Below are 22,925 nucleotides of genomic sequence, written 5' to 3'. Positions count from 1 at the left end.
CCATCAGCGAGCTGTCACATTACTATTATTAGTCGATCGCCCTCCATGTGCCATTAACCGACCCGGGTCCGGGCCGCCGTAGGTATAAAACCCCGCGGGCCGGCAGAGCCAGCGCAGCGGAGCGCTCCCTGCATGCGGGGCCGGGGGCGAGCGGCGCGCCGGGGCTGCGGCGGCGGTGAGTGCGGCTGACCCGCGGCTGACCCGGGCCGGGGAGCTCCGGGCCGGGCCGGGAACAGCCGCGGTGCTCGGGACCGGCACGGGCAGGGCGAAGCGGGCGGAGGCTGCGGGCGGTGGGTCCCGGCGCGTCCCGCCGGACCGGAGCCCCCGCTCGCCCGCTGACCTGCGGCAGGGCCGGCGCTGCCAGGGACGCGCAGCAGAGCGGCGGCCTCGCCGCCCCGGTTATTTATAACTCGGTGCTGCTTCCAGCCCAAAATTAGCCTGTTGGCCGGGCTGCTGCCCGCGGGGAGGGGGGCTGGCTGGCTGCGCCCCCCGCGCGGCCAACGAGGGGCCGGGCACGCCGAGCCGCAGGGCCGGGGACGAGCCGAGCCGGGCCGGGCCGGGCCAGCTGCCGCGGCGCGGGGCTCGCCTGGAATGCGGGCGCCGGGCGCGCGTCGCGACTTTTATGGAAAGTTGCAGCGGCGGAGCGGCGGCCGCAGCCAAGGGGCGCTCGGCAGCGCAGCCCGCCCGCAGCCGGAGCGCCCCGAGCCGCAGCGCGGGCAGCGCACAGGTAAGAGCGGCTCCGCCGCCGCGGGCACGGCCCCCCCCGCCCCGCTCCCCTCCCCGCCGCCCGCAGCCGGCCCCGCTGCCCCGACGTGCGGCGGGGCTGGGGCTGCTCGTCCGGCCAGCTACCCGCGGCGGCAGCGCCGTCTCCTCTCGCCGCCGGGAGCCGCCCCGCTCCGCTCCGCCGGCGGCCGGGCCGAGCACAGCCCGCAGGGCTGCGGGGCAGCCGCCGCTCGCACCGCGGCCGCGGCGGGGAGGGCGCGGGCCGGGGCAGCGGCCGGGGCGGTGGAGCCGCAGCCGTGCGGGAGCGGGGCCGGCAGCGCCGAGCGGGGCCCGCAGGGCGCGGGGCCGGGCCGGGAGCCGCAGCGGTTTAACCGAAGTCGCTGCCGTGAGCGGGGCTCTGCCCGCCCGGCCCCGCCGAGGCGGCCCGGGGGACGCGGAGCCCGGGAGGGCCGTCCCGCCCTGCCGTGAGGGACCCGCGGTGGGTGATGTGCGGTTTATAAAAGTTAGCTGAAAATCCCGTAGATCCCTGATTTTCAGAAACCGAGTGTCTCTACACGCGGAGGAGTTCAGTTTTGTTGGGGTGGTCTTCATACAGCGAAGGCGTCCCTTGGTTCTTCTTCGCTCTGAAGTGATGGCTATAAAAGAAAGCGGCTTGTAAGAAAATATTTGGATTCTGTGACAGCTTGCAGATTAGTTATTATCACGTCTGTTTTAGGTAAATAAGGGCTTCTTTTAAGCCAACATACCGAAAAAAGCATGTTCAATGAAGCATGTTAGAATTCCAAAAACTAATCAGCAAATAGCTGTATGGTAGAAAATGTAGTACTCTTAACCTTAGATCTCAGGTCTTAAGAGACATTAGATCTCCTAGAAAATTGTCCAATGAAATGAAAAGATGAATTATAACTAGTCTTATAGGAGGGCCAAGTGTATCAATTAAGGAGCATGCAGAAGTATAAGAATATGACTGGTATATGCAGAAAGCACAGTCTGGTGAAATAAGAGGTAGATGGTTTAAGACATTAGTAAGGAATACTGTCTCTGACTCCATTTGGAATGTATTAGATGAGTAGTTTTCTCAGTGAAAGAGGTCAGGCAAGCATTTATATGGTTATCCAGCTTTGAAACTCCTTTAAGGAGGATCAGTGCCATGGTCAGGCGGGCTGCGGGGAGGTGGGGAAAGCTCATGGCATTGGGAGAGCAGTGCAGGAGGCAATGGAAGTGCCCCTTGCTGTGCACCAAAGGCAGCCGTACCTGCTCAGGTGAAGGTGGTACACGTGATCCAGCTTTTACAGGCATCAGCACCACCAGTGGGGTAGGGTTGCTCAAGGGGAAGCAGCAGCCTGGCTCTAGGAAGCCCTGGACACCTCTCCTTTGTGGCAGAGGCAGAGCTCAAGCCATGACCACTGTGGGTATCCAACCCTGCTTCAGTCTGAGCTGGCCAGGAGCATTTCTGAGAAGAGGCAGAAAGGCTGTGTCCTGTCAGTGGGGAAGATACAAGTTGCAATAGCGCCTCATGGCCACTACTTGCATTACCTTGATCTCTGAAGTCCTGCCAGTGAAGTCAATAACGCACATGGTTCATCTTCAGCTGATGTGACACAGCAGGGAATGGAGGAACTGTGGTGTGCGGCAAAATAACCTGATTTTTCTCCTGGGGACCTCAGTTCACAATTTACTGCCACTTCCATTAGGATCAGCAGATACCATGGAACATGGAATCATGGGTCAGAAGATCGCAGCAGGACTTCCCCATTTCCAGAACAGTCTCTGAATCCCCACTATGTTTGCTCTGGAGCCTGTGGACCCCATAATAGTAGAAGAGACTAGAGAATCAACAGACCCTTTGTACAGAGAAGGGTGATTACACTTTTTTAACAGTTGGGCTGAATGGCACTGTTGCATTAGGAGTGTTTATAGCTGTGTAAAACACAGACATCCTTTATAATACTTACGTTTTTATAAATAACACCCTATCTGCAAGGAGTATCTACAACAAAATAAGACTCTCAATAAATGTTGAAGTGTGATAAATTCAAAGATTGAGGAAAAGATTGTGTATGAAAAATTATCTGGGTCACTTGTTGGTAAGCATTTTGTTCTTTAATTATAAAGGCTTAATGAAATGAGTGGAAGTAGTTTTGCATTTTGTATTTATACAAAATGTTAAGTTTAGACAGCTGGTATTAATTGTCATAACTCACTGGCTTCAGTGGAGCTGATGGTTGATGTCAGCTCAAGATCTTCCCCTATGCACGATAATTTTAGTATCTACTTCAGTATCTGTAATTTGGTACAACAACTGGTACTGTCATTCCAGACCAGCTATGAGGAGGACATAAATGATGACCATTTCCCCTCCTCTCTCCAGTTCTGTTTAATATTTTGTTAAATATTTTGACGCTGTGGACTGTGCTGGCCTCTGCTTGGTGCTTTGTCTGCAAGCAGCGAGTTCCAACTCTCACAGTTTGGTTTTCTTATATAATGGAGTCTTCCCTGCAAGTGGATCACAAAGAGGAGACAGATGGTAAACGTAACTTGGACCGTGCCATGAAGGGCTTATTTATAACTCACAGTACCCAGTAGGAGAGCAGGGGGCCTCCCAAAAGGAGAAATCACAGAGGAACAGGACCTTTTTTTAAAGTCCTGACTTCATACTCCTATTGTAAAATGTTCAGTTCAGGGAAATGCTGGTATTTTTTCTGTCTCATGTGAGGATGTTTATCATGCCCTTGAAAAACAAGAATTTTTTTAAAGAAAGCAAATTTTATTATTTATGGGAAGGCTTTTAATTTTTTAATCTGGTTAAAGCTACACAACTTTTTTTTTGATCAGTTGAGTACTCTGACCTGCTTTCAGAAATGGAAATTAATTAAATTTAAGGAGATGGATTTTGGAACTCGAACCATCAAACTTTCTGTGTCCCCTTAATAGTTTTCTTTTTTGACTTTTTTTGCCCAAATAAGATTTTAGAGAGGCTGCATGAAAAGCTGAAAAAGTGCTATGATCATAAAAGATCGAGGCATATTGGAGGTGATTGCTTGTTCATTTACAGTAAATGTGTAAGATGTTTGAAAGCACTAATTTATCTTTTTACAGAATATTTTTATTCTGTTGCCTGGTTTCCTATGCAGTATTGGTTTTGTATTATATTTTTACTTGAACTTAGAGATCCGTCTCTGCATTTACAGCCAGTGAAGTTAAAAGGCATTTTCTTTTTCTTCCAACTCCAGAGGTAGGACCATTGATCACTGGATGAAGGTTAAATTTTTCTTGAGGACCTTTCAAAGGGACCCTGCAGTCTGGTACTTTCAGTATAGAACCCGTAACACCAGACTAACTTTATGAAATATATGTAATTTAATTGTAGGAAAGATAAAATATGGAGAGAAAAAAAATTACACTATTTTCAGGTGAATGCTGGAGTGATGAGACTGGGTCGGCAAAGGGTAAGAAGCTGAACTCATTTTTTGATCATGGTTATGTTCAGAACTATCATCTGAGATTTTTTCAAGTGGGAAGCATCAATGAGGAACTCTTACAGCTTCTGCTGAGGTATGTTGATCTTGGGAAATAGAAGAAAAGATGAGACTGAATATTAAGATTGGACAGGTTTGTAATCGGAGAAATAGTTTCTGAAGTAAGTGACTAAACAGGCAGGCTTGTGTTGCTTCAAAAAATAAGAATTGCTTTTATTAGATGAACTCTGAGAAAATACCAAACAAGAATACATACATATAAATGCACAATTTAATATAACTAGCTCATCTCAAAAGGGAATTAGTAGGTCAAGGTTTCTTGGGTTGGAAAATCTATTACTGCATGCTTCTGCAAAGCTATTGGCAGATGAGGAAGGCACTGTTCTTCCACAATTTGTAGGTGTCAGGACTTCCTGATGTAACCACTTGGGTTTTGTCAGCACCAATTAATTGACTGCGACCCTCTCCTGATGGTGAGGCAGATACAAAGGAGCTTCAGTCCCCAGTGCTTGTTTCTGAAGCTGCTGTCACTGCTTCACAGACTCAACCCAAAACTCAAGAAGTGCTTCTTTTTTTCTTAAATATTTTGATTACCTTTATTGGGAATTACTCATCTGCCCTGAGGGGTGCCTGAGGCAGGGTCCAGCTGCTGGTCCAGCTCGAGGTTTAATGGCATGGAGAGGGATGGAAATGCAAACATGGGTGGTATCATGTTTAGCAATGCGCTGGTGCTTTATATCAATATCTTTTAGCATCAGAGGTGGAGGTAGGATGACTTGCAGAGGCAAAATGCCTTAGAGCCAGCTGGCTAACCTTCAAACATATTAGAGTTAGTGATGCCAATGAACTGGAAAGTAGCCTAAAGTAATAGCAGATATGGCAGTATTCCAAATGGCAGAAACATATCTGCCATCTTGAAGGCCCACAACCTGTTGGACTGGCACTACTTTGGAAGTTCAGACAGCAGGAATTTGCAAAGAAAATTTTTTTCCAACATTCGCACTTCTAAGGAAAATTTCAGATTTGTTATCCCACTGTCAGGAGATTCAGGTAATTGGAGCTATCAGAAAGGTTTAACACAAAGTCTTGACTAATGAACATCATCTTCTTCTTACAATTAATTGCACATAATAAACCAGACTTTGGAGAGTTGATTTTCAAAAGACTTCAAGATGAAGCCCTATCCATGGGGTACATTGCTGTGGTCAAGATTAGTGGTAACCTTACCTTGAGGTGTTGAGGTGAAATGGGATTTCTTGTGACAGATTATCTTTGAGTCTTCTCTGCTCCAGCCCCGTGTCAAGGGTAAAAGGTCTCTGTGTCCCAGGTTACTTCAGTGCAAGGATTGCACCAATTCATGACATTCCTTTGTTTCCTGATGTGTTCCTGCAGTAAACCTTTGAGTCAGCTGTTGGATGTTAAGTACAAGGCTAAAGGTTGCCAGCCCCAAGTGGGGAAGGAGCCATTAAAAGAGCAGACTAGCAGAAGAAGAGAAGAGAGAACTTTCTCTAAGACCTTTATTATAGAAATAAGGAAGTTAAAATAGTTGAAGTAGTTTTAAGGTTATACTGATCACAGTGGGGATTTTACTGATATGCACAGAAGTCAGCTAAAGCTTACAGAGACGTGTAAATGCTGCACAGTGTACAAATGGATGGTAAAGCCTATAGGGACGCTGAGGCTACATAATGCTGATGCAATTATCTGCCTTTCTAGACTCCACACAATTCTTACATGCTATTGCTGATCTGAAACGATCTCAATAGGAACTGCCACTTAGTGATTATGTGTTCACAAGTGAGAAACTGAAATGTCTTGGATTCCTATCTGTCTACAAATGAAGGAGTGGGGTGGGGGTGGTGTGACTTTCTGTACTAACTTGTTGAAAGGGAACACCAAAGTGCTCTCCAGGACATCTCTATTGAAGCCAAATTTGAAGAGTTTAGAATTTGTAAATCAGGGCAAACATTGGTAGCTAAATGCCCTTGTTTCATATGTTGTGACTGCTTTAATTGGGAAAAATATCCCAATATCTCTAAGAATCCCACTCCATCTGTGTACCTACAGCAGTGCCAGTGAGTATTGCTGATACTGGTGTATTTTTGAAGAGTTTACATAAAAACAACTCTTAATATTGGTTATTTTAAAAACTACATATTTCCGTGTTTATAATCTGTTTGCAATTAACAGTTAGAGAATTTGAAAAATAAGAGCTTAACTTTCCATATCATGAAAATCCCTGACTTCAGCTCCTCTAAACCACAAGTCAGAACTCTCTTCCAGTGGTAAGCTGCTTTTCCAGCATTTTTGCTTAAAATCTTTGAGCCCCTTATTTGCACCATGTTTGGCACACTGAGATTTAAGGCTTTCCTGGGACTCAGAGGATCAATAAAATACAGACAGCAGTAGCGCTGGAGTCACATCATGATTTCCTTCCTTCCAAAAGCTCTGATAGACCTGAAGCTTAACAGAAAAGAAAAAAAAGAAGAGAAAGTTTCTTTTTGTTAGTTTCCTAGTAAATACAGCGCACTTTAAAATTTATAGCAATTTTCTTCTAAAAAATGCTCTGCAATTTCCAGAACACAATTATATAAAGGCTTGGAGAACAGCCCTAGGAGAGGGGACAGCATTACGTTGTGTGCTGTGTGAAGGGCCGGAGCTGCAGCCGTGTGTGACAGGCAGGAGCTCCCCCGGCCCATCGCTCCCCGCTCCGTGCAGCCGCACGGAGGCGAAGCGGCGGCTCCCGGCCCGAGCTCCGGCAAAGCTCCCGCAGCCGCTCACAGCTCGGGCTGCAGCTGCGGGACATTCCTGGTGCTTTTCCTTCTGCTGCCACCAGCATCGGGAACAGCGGTTTGGCAACAAGCAGCCCGAGCAGCCAGAGTCTGGCTCCAAGTTGTTATTGTTCGTTTTTTTAAAATGGAAATTAGAACCCAATATCTAGGACTATATAGAGGAGTTATGAGCATGAATAGTGAATCATAAGCTTGTTCTTTTAATTACGGTGGCATACTTAGAACCTATTCATGTCTTCAAAAGCCCCAGAGGACCAAGTGAAATTGTGATACATCAATTTCAGCCTATGCAACTTATTTACAGGAAGATGGTTAAAGCATCATTTAAAAGGAAAAGAAAGGAATGTAACTACAACTGTTTCTTTCAGGTAGAAACTGAAAGCCATCTTAAACATACCAGGTGCAGAGCACAACACAGTAACCATGAATGACATTGCACAGAAAACTGAGGTATGTACCAATTTTAAAGTAATCAAGGCAATGTAATTTACAACTGATGCTTGCAAAAGTTATAATTACAAATAATTGTAAAAGACTGGGAGTCTGCTGGTATTGCCATTATTTTAGACAATGTAAGGGGGCTTGTTAAGTAGCTTACGATTTGATGGAACCTGTGAATTATATTCTTATTAGGAGAAATGAAAGAGCAGGGGAAAATAAATGCAATGAAATATGAAGAAGGTTTGAATGTTGGTGGCAAAATTCTGGGCAACATTTACATCTGATTGTAAACATACTAGGCTTCAAATATTTCTTCTTCTACATAGACTTACTGAGTAGCTGGAACAAAAACATCTGGTATAGGTGGAAAAATATGAAATATAGCATGTTTTTAGCCAGTTTTCTCAGTATTACTTTATTGAGAACATTCCTGCTGTCATCACTGTAAAAAGAAAAACTTCACAATAGTTCTGGAAGTGGGAACCTTTGCTGTTTGTTACTCTGTTCCATCTGCAGAGTAATCCTTGGCAAGGAAGTGTCCATTTGCTGTATCAGCATCAGAGCCCTGATAGTCCAGCTATCTTTGCACTTTGTAACATAAAATCATTTGGCTCCTGGTTTTCTCTAAATACTAAAAAATGAAACATATAATGTATTGGAAGCTTTAAATTAAGAAATACCACTGTTTATTTAAAAATTATAGATGGCTGTTGAAGTGTTGCAGAAAAACTCCCATAGGTATGCATCTATGTCTTTATATTTATTTTAAATGTAAAGGGGCAGAGACTCTTTGGTGACTGCTTAAGGTTGAAAGCAACAATAAAAACGTGTATCTAATAGTTTAATATAATGCTGAATATTGTTTTGGATATTTTAGTATTTATGACAATTTATGAACAAATACAATTATGCTTAACTGATGATGGCTCATGGCACAAAAATGTTCATAACCTCAACTGCACTTCTGTTTTATGTTCTTACATTCTTTCTAATCCAATCTATCAGAATATTTCTGTCCATCTGTTTCAACTTTCTTTTTCTTATCTTCATTTCTTCTATATCTTCACCAAGATTCTGCTTTCTTCATCTAAACCTGTCCAAAAGTCCTATGTGCCCAAGCTTCACAAGGGTGATGTAAAGGATAAATTTGAAGCTATGCAGAAAGCAAGGGAAGAAAGAAATCAAAGGAGATCTAGAGAAGAAAAGCAAAGAAGAAAAGAACAATATGTTAGAGAGAGAGAATGGAACAGGAGAAAGCAGGAGGTTATTTTCTTTGCTAATATTTTGTGTTATATTAATATTTAATATTGTTTTTAAAAATCTATTAATATTATTTTAAGACAATAATAGTGGGATTTCATGTAAGTTATAAAGAGAGTTTACTTTATGTGTTTCATCAACTAGATGAAAGAACTGCTTGCATCTGATGAAGATGATGACACCAAACTATCTAAAATTGAAAAGGGTTATGTTCCAAAGCTCATAGGTAAGAGAGGCCCAGGTTTAAGAGCACAGAATTCTCTGGGTAAGTGTTAGACAGAACTGCTGAGCTGTGCATTTCATGTCCACAGGAACTGTTAAAGGCAAGTTTGCAGAAATGGAGAAGCAAAGGCAAGAAGAAGAAAGAAAAAGAATGGAAGAAGAAAGAAAGCGCAGAATTGAACAAGACATGATTGAGAAAAGAAAAATACAAAGAGAACTGGCAAAAAAGGCACAGGAGGTACGTTCATCTGATCACAACAGTCAGGATGTAATTGTAAACAACACAAAAAACGTTTTGTATTGATTAGAAAGATTTGATCTTAAGATTTCTCACAGTGTAGATTTACATGGGAGATGCTCAGTGGGGTGGAAGTGAGATATAATATTCAGAGAGTCTTTGTGTCTTTACAGTAACAATTTTCTTGTAAGCTCTAAAGCTGAGTTGCAGATGAAACTGGGCAGGCATAAACCTGCGAGGAACCAGGCACAGATTTTGGTCATACGCATATGAGTTTACTAAAATAATTTGAAAATGTTTCCTGTATTTTATAAACCCTTACTTTAAATAACCTTTGCTTGTAAGCTAGTGAATAGAATTCAGCGACACGTGAACTAAAGCAAGCAAGAAGTAGTAAGAAAACACCAATGGCAGGTAAAAATGAGACAACAGTAATGCAATAAAGTAATAAATAATGAAGATCCAGGTGATGTTTTATTCCTTTGCCATTTTGTCAACCGTCATTGTGTATATATACATATCTGAACAGACTCCAACTTTTGTGGATGGTAATAAAGCAAATTCTGTCTTTTGTAGAATTTTGTGAAGGGATATGAAACTTAATTCCTTTTGCAAGTTTTCTTCAGTGCTACAAATACTGCAGTGAGAGTAAACATTTAAATGACAGACTAAAAACATATGCAAATTTCTATTTAACCTAATGATAGTAGTGCTTAATTAAGGTTTGAATTTGCTGTAAGAAATGAAAAGTAGTGCTATGCTGTAATTATTGCTATAGGAGAAGTCAGTTTTTGGATAGTCTTTTCTAGTACAACTTCTAACATTGCTAAAATTGTACTTTTAATTGGCATTGTATCTAGCATATATTTTATCTACCCTGCAAGGCAGAAGTACATACATGTAGAATTTTAAAAAGTACATTAATTTTAGGCCGTAACATAGGCACACCATAGGAAGCAAGCACAGCATTAGGAGATGCTAGGGATTAGGACATTTTTTCAGATGAGGGAAATATAATGCCACTTGAATCAGAAATAATCAATGACTTTGCTTTCGATTTTTAAATTTTTATTTTTTTTTACGCAATTCTGGAATGTTTAAATGAAGAATGGACATCTCAATACTGTTCTTGGTTCAGCACTGTGTTGAGAATGCTTTAGCAGACTTTGTGTGGGATGTTTTATGTCTTGTTGCCTCTTCCTCGACAAGCTGACCTATCTGAAAATATTCCAACAGAGCTTCGGTCATTACCATCTCCGTGAATTTACGTGCTACATACATAGCACTGATACAAAAAGTATTTCCAGTTCTGTGTTTGCAACTCTAAGGCAAAGAGCCAAATTAATGTAATCATATGAAATTCTCATTTAATAGATTGATGACTTTAACAATACGGGAACTGAATCAGCAGCTGAGGTAATCAGATTTTTTTAAAAAAATGTTCACCTACATTTTTATTCACTTTGTTTTATAATTGTAATTTGGGTTGGGAAAACTTAGAAATCAGCACACAAATACCTCATTAAAGTTCAACCAAGGAGCTAACAAATTTTTAACATATATGGAACTATGTCTGTACTTGAAATCAATATACTGAAGTCTGAAACAGAGCCTGGACTATGAATATTTTGTGGTTAGTTAAAAACATCTAAAATGTAAATATTCAAAGCCACCAGAATTATTTGCTGTTATTTGGAATGATTCTTTTAAGTCCTCTGGCTTTGCAAAGAATTATCTTAAAAGCTCTTTGCCTTAAACTTGAAATTAAAGGGGGATTCTGACAATAGATGTTTGAACACCTCACTCAGTTAACTTTTAAATTATTTTCACTAATATACCATATGGATTTTAAGTCTTGCAAATAAATATTTAATTTCAAAAAGCTGAGTCCAAAGGTCCTATTGTCTTTCACTAACACAAGAAAATCACACTCCTACTACAGTTTTGGAAAGCAAAAACTAAACCCGCAAATTCCTCAGTTTAAACTCATTTGATGGGGGGAAAATATGGGTAAATTATATTTTGGCAAATAAACTGTAAAAATAGAGTTGGAGCAGCAACATCCTTCAAAAAGCAATTACTGTACCTGACAAATTACGTATTAGAATTTACAAATTACATATTTCTGTGTTGAGCTATTGGCTTATTCCAGCTGCAGTTTATTATCATTTATATAATAAATGGAAAACTGGAAGTAGAGTGTGGTTACAATTGTTGTGGATTCAGAATTACACCTGTTCTTTTCCAAACCTTGAGCTTTTATGGCTAACAGTTAATGAAAATCTATAAAGTTTGCCAGCCGTTATGTTTCAAATATAATTCAGTCTTGATACTCTTCAGATATTAGGAGAAAACTAGTGACTGCCGTAGGCAGGTGGATTTATTCTTGTGGGTAATATTCAATACAAGTAAAATCTTTTGGAAGCTTTGGTGCACACAGGTTAAAACAGCAGGTTCATAGAAATGAATCTATCTAGAAGTCAAGTTTCATGAAAATATAATACATATCTTTTTGAACAGGAAGGGGATGATTCACTGCTAGTTACAGTAGTGCCTGTAAAAAGCACCAGGACACCTGGGAAGATGAAAATAATCTCTGAGAACACAGGAAAAGAGAGAGCAGAACAAATAAAGACACAGGATGAAGAAATGAAGCTAAAACATGAGGAACAAAACCAATTACTTAAGGAACCCAAGTGCCTTTCATTTGTCAAGGTAAACCAGTCGTCCAAAAATACGTATATAGTAGATATTTATTGGCTTAAGATACAACTGTTTCATTTTTCTTACACAGGGTGAAAATGAAAGCAGTGAAACTCAAGAGCCTCTGTCTCCTGGTAAGCTGAAAGTCACATTTGAAGAACTGGAAAGACAAAGACAGGAGAATCAAAGGCGGCAAGCAGAGGAAGAAGCAAGACAGCGTCTGGAAGAGGAAAAACGTGCCTTTGAGGAAGCCAGGCAGCAAATGGTAATACATACACGTTCATGTTGGCACAGAATTTGCACATTTCCTGTTACTTTTTTTCCTCTATATGTGATTCTTCTTTTTTCTTATTCCTTAAATTTATTTCAAGCTGTTAAGAGTCTGGAAATGAGTTTTTGAAAGACATTTTTGACCTTTATTCTAAATCAGTTACCACACTGGCTTTTAGACATTCTTTCAGTAAACCTAAGAAATACAGGTGTTCTGATTTTGCCAGCAACTTGGTAGATTTTTCATCTAAACTTTGTAATACCTTAAACTGTAAGCCTTCAAGAAGATGAGTGGCTGTTTTCTTCTGAAATAATGCTGCAGATAGTTCAGTTTTTGATGCAAACATTCCACAGTAACAGAATGCTATTTCTTGTCCCGTATTTATTTGTAAATGTGATAGAAATATTCATCAATTACAACTCTCCTCTTATGAAGAAAGGAGAAAAAAGATCAGCTCTTTTATATGTACATACTTTGAATGTACAACACACTATAAATTACTAGATGAAGTCCCTTCAATTTGTCAGAAATGCTGCTCACAGATCCTGTTTTATATTACTTTGAAAAGTGCCTTCAGATGTGTTCTTTATCATGTCAGAGTTACATTAGATCAGCTATAAAAAGACCTCACTATAGTTTGTTCTTTGATCATATTGAAGAAATCATATACTTAGTTTTAACCTAAGATAACCAGATAGTTTAGTTCTGTATTTCCTTGTTTTCTATTTCCAATAGCATTTTTAAAGTTCTGTATTTTTATACATTTCCCCTGTACCGTCATGATCACTATGGCTTTCTTAATTCAAATACAAAATTCACATACAAACAAGATTAACAAGAAATGAGATTTTAATCTTGCATAAAAACTTGGAAAATATTATTTATAGGAATTTGCTAGTTTTGACAGAATATAATTATGCATGAACAGTCTTGGAAAAACAGCTCTAGATCACTATTTTGATTATATTTCAAAAACATTCAAGACATTCATATTCTACAGAAACAAACTTAAACAAAACCAACAACACAGAACTTCTAGAAAGCTGAAGCACACAAATTCCCAACTGGTCCATACTGAGAGAGTTCTAAGTTTAGGCAGATACCCAAACTGTAGTTTACTTTTTCATCTCCACCTCCAATAAATCACTGCTGTTTCACACCAATAACCTTGCCAGCCATTATGTCAGTAATGCACTTTTTCTTTTTTGTTTGGGGCTGGGCAAGGAATTCCAGTGAAGGAGAAGAGCAAAGAAACTGAAGGAGAGTGAACTTTATGAAATCACTTAGATGTTCTATCTGAAGATTAATTCACATCTCTCTTCTTATGCTTACGCATTTTTTATTAATATGAATTAATCTATAATTTCTCCGCATCAGAAGAAACTTTCTAACATGAAGTTGTACCTGCTGACCAGTGGTTGTCAAAATTTGAAGTAAACATTTTTCTTAAGAATTCAGCAGTTATTTTCCTTCAATTCTTTAATTTTTTTTCCCTTAAAAATATCAAATGAAAGATTTCTCTAATTCCCTTAATGGGCTACCCCACATACCAGTCCAGGGCTGCTCACAGTATAGAGATCTGGATTATCAGTACTCTGACAGCTCCCAGTCCACTTCCTCCATTAACAGATAAAAGTATTCTGAGATGTCCTCTGAAAGGGGTTCTTGATTGCAGTTTGCAAACCACAGGCTTTTCTTAGCAGGTAAGTGTTCACTGGAGAGAAGTTATAGCGAAGAGATCAGAGTATCTCAATTCCTTCAGTGATGATTGAATGTCTAAAAAGAAAAGAAACAAAAATCTCAGTCTGGAATAATAGCAAAATGCTAACCAATTCAGTTTTGATACAAGACTGTACAGCATTTCTTTAACTGGTGCACTGATGAAAGTGATTTCTATACAAACAAAAGACTTGATGGTATAAACATCTATGGACATGACGTAAATAAAGAGAATAGAGAGTGATTTACAGTAAATGATCCAACAATGAGACCATAAAGTATGTACTTAACTGTTCAGCCTCTTCCTGATAACACACTGCTCTTTGAATTACACACTCAACAGATTTTTAAAAACTTTAAAAGCAACATGTAGGATATTGAAAGTTTCTTTTCTTGCTCCCCTGGCTAAAACAAAGTTTAAAATGTTTTTCACAGGAACCTAACTCTTGATGCATTTTTTCCCCCCCCCAAGGAAAAACCAGTATTTATAAAAGATCAGAAAGGAACAGTGTATTTGTTTACTATAAAGAGTATTTTCTGGTTGGGTAAGTACTTTCTATGTTTTCCTCTCCCTATTCTCTTAAGATAAATGAAAGTGCTGATGAAGAATCTGAAAATACTGTTAAAGAATTCCGCCCTGGTAAACTCAGACTCAGTTTTGAGGAGATAGAAAGACAGAGGAGAGAAGAGGAAAAGAGGAAAGCAGAAGAGGATGCGCGACGACGCATAGAAGAGGAGAAAAGAGCATTTGCTGAAGCAAGGAAAAACATGGTATGGTATTTTGGTTTAGCATAAATTTAATTTTTACTTAAATCTCGATCTGGAAAGAAACTCTGGGAAAAAAAAACTTTAAATAAAATTAGGAATACATGCTTCAACTCCATTAATTAGTTCACTTTACTATTTATTAAAAGGTAATGGGGTAAGCTAGTCAAGTTCATTTATCAAAAATCATCAGAGAACAATCCCTCCTCTCAGCCAGCCTAGAGAGGATTTCAGATAATTTAGTCAAAATCAGGTATTATATCCGGTGGGTACGATCATGCTAGATGCAACATACTTGGGAAGCAAAATGTTTCCACAAGGAGGCTTTGTTCTTTTGGGTTTTTTGGGGAAGAGCAATTTCTTATATAGCTCCAAGTTTATTCCCCTACCTCTACAGGGTATACCCCAATCATCTCTTACTACTAAAGCACAGTTAATGGCGTAGTAGAAAAATGCTCACTGCAAGTATGAACCTTCCAGTCATCTGGGGCTCTTTAGGGAGGAAAAACTAAATGGCTGAACTCAGTTACTTGATGTTTTTAATGCTTGTTCAGAGAAAAACAAAAAACCACTTGTGGTGTTTACCATTAGAACACTTTATAATATTATCTTCTATTGACAAATACAGATTTCTGTCATATGCAAGGACTTCTAAAATTCGTGTTAGGATTATACCAGAGACAAATTTTCAGGGGCTTAGGACTGACATGCACTACCTGAAAGCACAGAAAGATGCCCGATTTCAGAGGTTGGCAATTATTATTTATATTAAAAAAAAAAAAAAATGTGCCACAGAGCTTTTAACTGTGGTCTTCATATTTATTCCAACCACTTCAAGATTCAGCAGGATATAAGCCAGTTACTTACTGGTGGATATCAGGAAATACAGTATTAAATTACACAAATATAAGCTAGAACAAAGCAGTGTTTGTTTCAAAAGGGAGGGCAGGACCTGCAAGTCTAGAACTGTGGAATAACCCAGGCACCTGGTAGCATCTTCCTACATCCTCTGTGGCTGAATTGGAAAAGACCAACTGCATGCCCAATAATATTTTCTTAATCACTCAAAGTAATATTTGTGACTACTGGTATTGCTGGCAGGGCTCCCTCTGCCTGGAAATTGGGCCAAAGACAAGGCCTTACTGAAAGACTACCTAGAGAAGCTACAATGTGAATTTATATTTGATGCTGTACTGAAAAATAGTGTCTATCTGTATCTCCAAAGAAGGAAAACAGAACTTAAAGCCACTTAAAAATACTCTCAAACCAACAAAAGAATGCTACTGGAGACTTCTGCCACTACAGTTTTTATGAAAAGGCAGTAGAGAACTAAAGGAAGCACAGAAAGTATGTGCTGCTTCTGTTCTATCCTGCTTTCTTGAGAAACTCTTTTCTTGGCCTCGGTGTAGCAAGAGCCTAAACTTGAGCGTCCAGGAAAGAAAAATCTCACTGACAAAAGGTTTAATCCATCAGATGCAGCACAGAGCCTGTGACTGCTCTACTTGCAGACAGTGACTGTGATCTGTAATTTAAAGAAATTACTGGAAGGTATTTTCAGCATTTATGTACTTCACAGTTTTCTGTTAAGCAGCACCCTCAATATGAAGGCTACATTTTCTACTACATGTAACAGAATATAACCCTCTGTTTCCCTTATTTCCCATGGCTACAAAATGTAGCAACATGAATACAGACCCTAAAATATTGAAAAATATGATAGTCCTCTCTTTCAAAGCCAGTAAAAATGAACATTAAACTGTTATTCCAGGAACTTTTTAATGTTCATTCCTTTTAATTTAGTTTTAGACATATAAACACAGAGAAACGGTAGTATTGTGGCTGGAAAACACAAATGCCACCTCCTTTTGGATCTCCCTATTTCACATTTCTCAATGTGCTATTTCCATGCTCCCCAGCATCAGTGTGATCACTTCTACACTGAAGCAGTTGACTTCCACCTCCATCAATCTTTTTCTAATAGAGACTGCAAAAACAACCTGTCAGAGCACAAATAATAAAAATCTTTCCCTGTTTGCTCTCTGAATATTTGTTGACTGTGCCGCAAACCATGATTGTTACATGAATGTTCCTCACTACCAACCATTTCCACTTTTCAGGAAAAAAAAAAAAGCACAGCCTAATTTCACAAAATATGGCTAAAATATTTACTGAAGTAACCACAAAGGTTTTCTGCATCACAAAACTCAGCTAAATCTTTGTGTTTTTTAACCAGGGAGTAGGTGGCTCACCATCTTTTTGTAACTTAGTAAGTCAAAAATACAGAGATAGCTGCTAGTTCTTGCTCACATGCACAGCTTTTGAACTCTTGTGGGCAGATTTTGAACAGACACTTCTTGTGGTCACTTAGGTTTAGTATCTTCTTGAAGTGATGAGCTTATGAACTAATGTATCAACAGCAAGATACTTTCATGTTTCTTTGCTAATTTAGTTATGGGTAGCCGCTAAAATGGGCCATCGTCTTTGTAGGTAAGAGTTCACAGCTTGGGTTTTTGACTTTGCTTTTCTGTAACACAATTTCAATATGTTCATATTACACAAAACAAATGAAAAATGGAAGGAATGGTGGTGCTGAAGTCCAATTGTAAGCTTAGAGGGAAAAACTGAGTAAAATCTCTAGTGAATAGCACAATTTGAGTGGGATTTGGCTAAAAAACCACTGACAGAACTGTGGCAAATAAAGAGGGTATGGGCAAAGTAGGTCGAGTGTGGTATGAACCAAGATGACACCAACAGCAGAGAAAGGTGTGGGTTACAGTAGCAGTAAGCAGCAATAAACAGAAGCAGTTTCAAAGGCTCTTAAAGAAATACCTATTTTCTGTCCCTTTATGAAGACAGAGCACTTTCTCAAATGGAAATGTTGCTCTTTTAATTATTTCTATCATTTGACTGATTACTGCTGTTGGGAATGCCTCCAACCAGCCACACTGAGCTTTCCCATGCTTGCCACAAGGCTTTTCAAACCTGTTCTGATTAAGCAGTGCCAAAAACCTCATCACTCCCCAGTTCAGTATCTCATCAGTGCCTCACCTCACCTCGCCTTTACCTACAGAAGACTCCTGCTGAGACAATCTCCATTAGTAAGCTTATGTAGTTACATGCACAAACATATATTCATATAAGTTTTATCACAAACTTAGATTAAAATTCCTGCATAACTCACTTCACTACTGGCTGCTTTTGTAGTGTTCAGCTTTGTATCTTAGTACTTCTAACACATTCGGTCTGATAAAATATTGGTTCTTGCACTTCCTACTTTGGAAGTAATGAAAACTGCCTTTCCTAGGCCCTACTATCTTACAAATTAGTCTAAAAGATAGGCCTGCTCCTAATGCCAACCAAGCCTAACCCTGCTCTGAAGCCAGACAAGGACAGGAAAAGGAGGAAACCCCTGCCGTTGGGTATATAAACCAATAAACTGGCTGCATTACTTAGCATAAACAATTTGTGCACGAAGAAGAGCTTCTGAATGTTCTGTTATCCTTACTGGGAATACTAATACTGCTTTAGAACACAAATACAATTCAGATTGCTTAAGAAAAAGATTACAGATAAGTGTACTTCAGCATTAAGAGCAATGACATTTAAACACAAACACTCTGAAGTAAGCAAGAACGAATTGTTTCAGGTCCTAAAGGTACATTTGGAGGACATCCTCCCGCTGCAGAGCGAAAATACTACATTTTATAAAACCACCTAACCTTAATTTAAAAGTTTAGTGTTGTGACTGAAGTAAAATACAAACCCCCAAATTACTCCCTCCCACACCTTTAGAAGAATACCCACATTGGCACAGTGCACCTTTCTGTGCTGGGGCAGATGTGACAAAGTAGTTGCTTATCTTCATGTACCAGAAGTGTCTGAACAATGGTGTGATTTCATCACAGATATAATTAATGCTCTGAATTTCCAGCAGGTGCTGGATGATGAATCACCAGAAATGTTTAAAACCTTTTCTCAAGAATCTCTCATACCTGGTAAACTGGAAATTAATTTTGAGGAGTTGCTAAGACAAAAAATGGAAGAAGAAAAGAGGCGCACAGAAGAAGAGCGCAGGCAAAAGTTAGAAATGGAAAGGCAAGAATTTCAACAGCTGAGACAAGAAATGGGAGAGGTTTGTACATCAAACTATATTTTCAGCATGCTCTGAATAAAAATATAATGTATCATTACATTACTAAAATCTCAAAGTTTAAGACTGGAAAGAAAAATTCTGTTGAAAGAAATTTTAAGTTAACACATTTAAGTGAAAGAAAACCAGAAAACCTCATTTTTAAAACATTGGATATAGTAACGTTAATCACTAATCTACCAGGAAAATGTGTTTATCCCTTGCCACCTTAGAAGTAAGTACAGTTCCAAATTTGTAATTTAGTTTTGCAGTAATTTCTGAAAATTCTGGACTTTTACTAAAATGATTAGATAATATTTATGATATTGGGAAAACAGAAATATCTAGTTCCCAAAAGAAAATACAAAAAGAGAAGTAGGAAAGGGCAAAATTCTTGCTTTTCCTCAGAGAAATACTGTGCTACCCAATATGAAAAAATACAGTAGACTCAACTTCTTTATAACTGGTGTATCAAGGGTTTGAAGACTGTCACAGTTGACTTTAAAAATCACACACAAAATCTGCTTTACATCCCAAATGTTTAAAACATTCATTCATGAACTTCACACTTCAGTTTGGCTGTGGGTGGCAATTCTTTATTCTTCCCCTTTGAATGTTGGAGAATGACATTAATTTATTATTCAATTTTGTAGCAAAGCTCGAGCAAGTAGTAATGGCTCTAGCTTGTAATGTTCTCAACTAATCCTGGAGAAGCAGGGAGACACAGGGACATCCAGCGAAAATGCATGTACATCTTTACAATCAGTCAGAGGTCATAAAAGGAGGGATAAAAATATCAGTAATTACAGCTTCAGATGTGGTTTGACTACAGGATCTAGAACTGCCCTTTCTTTTCCAGCCATACATCCTGAAATGTCATTTACTTTTTACTGAATTACAAAAATATTTGAAAGGCAGTATTTTTTAACAAAACAGCTGCATTTTAGAGGATTGCTTCATATCTTACTGCAAGCAAGTAGAGGTGGATTTTGGACTCCAGTTAATTAAGTTTTTTATATTGGTCTGTGTCTGGTTTTCCAAGTCCGTGAAGGGCAGTTTATTGACAGCAACCCTTGAACAAATGGCATATTCAAGGAAGGTGTTTTAAAATCTGTATCTAGTTGAGATACGAAACAAATGCATTCTTCATGAGATAGCAAGGAAAAAGAATTACAGGAGAAAGGCCTCTCTACTGATTTCAAGTAACAGAACTGTAATGTATTGAACTGTACCTTCTGGGGAGAGAATGGGTAGAAAAATAATGAGGGCATTTTCCATCTTACACAATTCTGTAATTTCTGAACAGCTGGAAGAAGAGTCTGAAACTTTTGAGTTAAGCAAAGAGTATGAAGAACTGATTAAGCTAAAAAGAAGTGGTTCTATTCAGGCAAAGAACTTAAAAAGCAAGTTTGAAAAAATAGGACAATTGTCTCAAGAAGAAATACAGAAGAAGATTGAAGAAGAGCGAGCAAAGAGAAGAGCAATGGATGAAGAAATAAGAGAAAGGGAAGCTGAAAAATTTCAAGAGGTAAGTTGCATTCTGTGTATGTTAATGATCTACTTAACCAGCACACTAGTGATCCAGGAGTGGACAGTGCTGCTGCTTTCATCAAATTTTGCTGTTTCCAAAATTATGTTCTCCTCTCTTTCCTGTTCCCTCCTTTGGATGCTTAAGGATATCACAACCTCAACATCCCTTAAAGAAACAGCACCAGTTTATTATCAGTGATTTAGTCAGGCAGAGTTCTGCTTTTCTACTCAAACCCATACAATTCAGCATTTTAATCTGAAACCTGCCAGCCTGAGGGCTTAAAACATCCATATCTGAGAATTATCTATTAACCGTCTCTTGAACTGCTTCTCCTTCTGAACTCTTAATTCATTCTCCACTACATAAATAGAATAAAAAAATTCAAGTACCAAATCCAAACAATACCATTTGAAGATCAAGTCTCTGTCAGGTATACTCACTCCTCAAGGTAGAGCAGAAGAGGGTGCCTACTTGTCTGTACTTCAGACCAGAACCTTCAGTGTTTCAGAGGGGAAACACCAAGAAATGGAGCTATCAGTGTAGCCCACAAACAAAGTGGTCTGTAGTCTGTAAATTCAGTGCGAACTTTAGTGACAAAATGTAAAATTTTAACAGTACTAAGCCTTATCTGAGCTGCATTCTGGCTCTTCTCCACAAGACTCACTTCAGCATCAGCTTAAAGCCTGTCCCATTTGTGAGCTTTTAATTTAATCACTGACACTCACTGTTTTCATAAGGTCAGCCATTTTAGGTCTTGAACCCATGCTAACACTATAGCATAAAATTCCAGTCACTGAGGATTTACAATTGCCAAGAAGTGCTCAACTTCTATATGAATAAAACTTTAAGAATATTTTTCACCTATCATTTTTGGAATTACTTTTGCACAAATCTTGTCCTATCCCTGGGAAGAAGTATTACGAGACCTACCCTACATTCAAAGAAACCTCTGAAAAAAAACAGGCCTCTGTGTGGCTTTGCTCAGTTAAAAAAAAAAGTCTGTGAACACAAAACTAGTTTTACTATAGCATGTATGTCTAAGGCAATAAATAATAGTTAAGCCCTGTTTTTAATTATTGTTTTCCAAGGATGATGATGTAGATGTGACACCAGCCAAGAAATCTGAGGCTCCATTTACTCACAAAGTAAACATGAAGGCTCGTTTTGAGCAAATGGCAAGAGCCAGAGAAGAAGAGGAGCAGAGGAGGATTGAGGAACAGAAATTACTACGCATGCAGTTTGAACAAAAAGAAATTGATGCAGCATTACAGAAGGTATAAATTGTAAAATAATATTCTCCAATCATGTCATTTAATTTAGCTTCCAATTACCACTGTAGGCAACACTACCAGATACAAAAGGAATGTTTTACTTCTTCTAGCAGGTGCTAGGAATTGCTGCAATAATGTAAAATTGCTTTTGGTGTTTGCACGTTAACTGTCCATGGAATCAAAGAATGGTTTGGGTTGAAGGGACCTTAAAAATCATCTAGTTCTGACTCCCTTGATGTAGGCAGGGACACCTCCCATTAGATCAGGCTGCTCAAAGCTTCAAAGCTCCATCCAACCTGCCCTGAACATTTGCAGAAGAGTACGAGACACTGTGAAGAAAGGTCATGACATCCTGCGAATAGTCTGAAAATGGAATTGACACTCACGCCTGTAATTTACACCAACATTCCAGCCTCATTAAAATGCACTTTACTGCCTGTGGCATATCCAGATTGGGTGCATTGTTATGTACTGAGGACAGATGTGGGATTTCCTCTTCTCAGAAACACAGTAACTTGTAATGAAACATTTATCACTAGCAGTCACAGTGCTATTGCCACTTTGTATATTTTAAACCAACTTATTTTAAAATAATTTTTAGAAAAGGGAAGAGGAAGAAGAAGAAGAGGGAAGCATTATTAATGGTGCTACTTGTGAAGATGAGGATCAAGCTCGATCTGGAGCTCCCTGGTTCAAGAAGTCACTGAAAAATACATCAGTTGTTGATGGCGAGCCAGTGAGATTTACAGTTAAAATTACTGGAGAACCAAAACCTGAAGTTACGTGGTGGTTTGAAGGGGAAATGTTGCAGGACTCTGAGGACTATCAATATATTGAAAGAGGAGAAACCTACTGCCTTTATTTGCCAGAAACCTTCCCAGAAGATGAAGGGGAATACATGTGTAAAGCAGTCAACAACAGAGGCTCAGCTGCTAGCACCTGTATTCTCACCATTGAAAGTAAGAGCTAGCATTTTAATCTGCTTAAATCTCAGTCTTCTTGCCTCTTTCCTGTTATGAAAATCTAACTTCCTGTCTCTCTTAATCCTTTTTCTGTTTTCTAGCTGATGACTACTAATGCTCTACTTTAGCTGGAAACTTTCTTCCCCTCAACTTTCTTACTGCATCATCTCTTTCTCTGATGGGGCCAACTAAAGAAAACAAGGATGTGCATTAACCTGTCATTCCTGCAAGACATAAGAATATACCCTTCAAATTGCAAGAGCTCCCTACTCAAAGCACAAACTAGTATCAAAGGCTAAGAATAAAAAAATCAATGTATGAAAGACCAACTGAAGGAAAAAGCTGAACTATCATAGTGCTCCACCATCTGAAGATCAATTCTGGTGTAACAGAATAAAGCTGAATACATGATCTGGAAA

At 39.4% G+C, this 22,925-nt stretch overlaps 2 protein-coding genes across 17 annotated transcripts in view; one reads left to right on the top strand and one right to left on the bottom strand.

The window, feature by feature from the left end:
* Positions 1-101: 101 nt before the first annotated feature.
* On the top strand, positions 102-22,925 carry NEXN (nexilin F-actin binding protein). 11 transcript variants are annotated; one of them, XM_058842218.1, is made up of 14 exons: positions 102-175; positions 7,363-7,444; positions 8,507-8,698; positions 8,840-8,921; positions 9,007-9,155; positions 10,530-10,571; positions 11,676-11,870; positions 11,950-12,123; positions 14,434-14,619; positions 18,545-18,745; positions 20,049-20,270; positions 21,362-21,547; positions 22,146-22,503; positions 22,608-22,925. In XM_058842218.1, exons 2-14 carry the CDS (start codon positions 7,418-7,420, stop codon positions 22,619-22,621), a joined length of 2,028 nt encoding a protein of 675 aa, XP_058698201.1. In that variant the 5' UTR covers positions 102-175; positions 7,363-7,417; the 3' UTR covers positions 22,622-22,925. The 11 variants fall into 11 exon arrangements, with proteins under 11 accessions (XP_058698201.1, XP_058698202.1, XP_058698203.1 ...); XM_058842219.1 differs by having other exon boundaries at positions 139-175; positions 7,367-7,444; XM_058842213.1 differs by lacking the exon at positions 102-175 and adding an exon at positions 472-727 and having other exon boundaries at positions 7,367-7,444.
* FUBP1 (far upstream element binding protein 1) overlaps positions 12,151-22,925 on the bottom strand; it is a 35,088-nt gene continuing 24,313 nt past the window's right edge. For 2 of the 6 annotated variants that reach the window (XR_009277941.1, XM_058842227.1), the window contains one exon: positions 12,155-13,905. Coding sequence is in view for 3 of the 6 variants with exons in the window: in XM_058842227.1 (XP_058698210.1) it covers positions 13,888-13,905 (18 nt within the window). In the remaining 3 variants the exon portion in view is untranslated. Of the gene's footprint in view, positions 13,906-22,925 lie in introns of all 6 variants that reach the window. The other 4 variants (XR_009277938.1, XR_009277937.1, XM_058842225.1 and 1 more) reach the window with 4 other exon arrangements.

This window comes from Poecile atricapillus, chromosome 7, assembly GCF_030490865.1.
Source record: "Poecile atricapillus isolate bPoeAtr1 chromosome 7, bPoeAtr1.hap1, whole genome shotgun sequence".
NCBI classification, from domain to species: domain Eukaryota; kingdom Metazoa; phylum Chordata; class Aves; order Passeriformes; family Paridae; genus Poecile; species Poecile atricapillus.
This window is presented reverse-complemented; position numbering and strand designations above follow the sequence as displayed.

Coding starts and splice junctions, on each gene's coding strand:
- NEXN (XM_058842213.1), top strand. CDS start 623: ATGGAAAGTTGCAGCGGCGGAGCGGCGGCCGCAGCCAAGGGGCGCTCG. Junction 8,922..9,006: donor TTATGTTCCAAAGCTCATAG/GTAAGAGAGGCC, acceptor TCATGTCCACAG/GAACTGTTAAAGGCAAGTTT. Junction 10,572..11,675: donor GAACTGAATCAGCAGCTGAG/GTAATCAGATTT, acceptor CTTTTTGAACAG/GAAGGGGATGATTCACTGCT.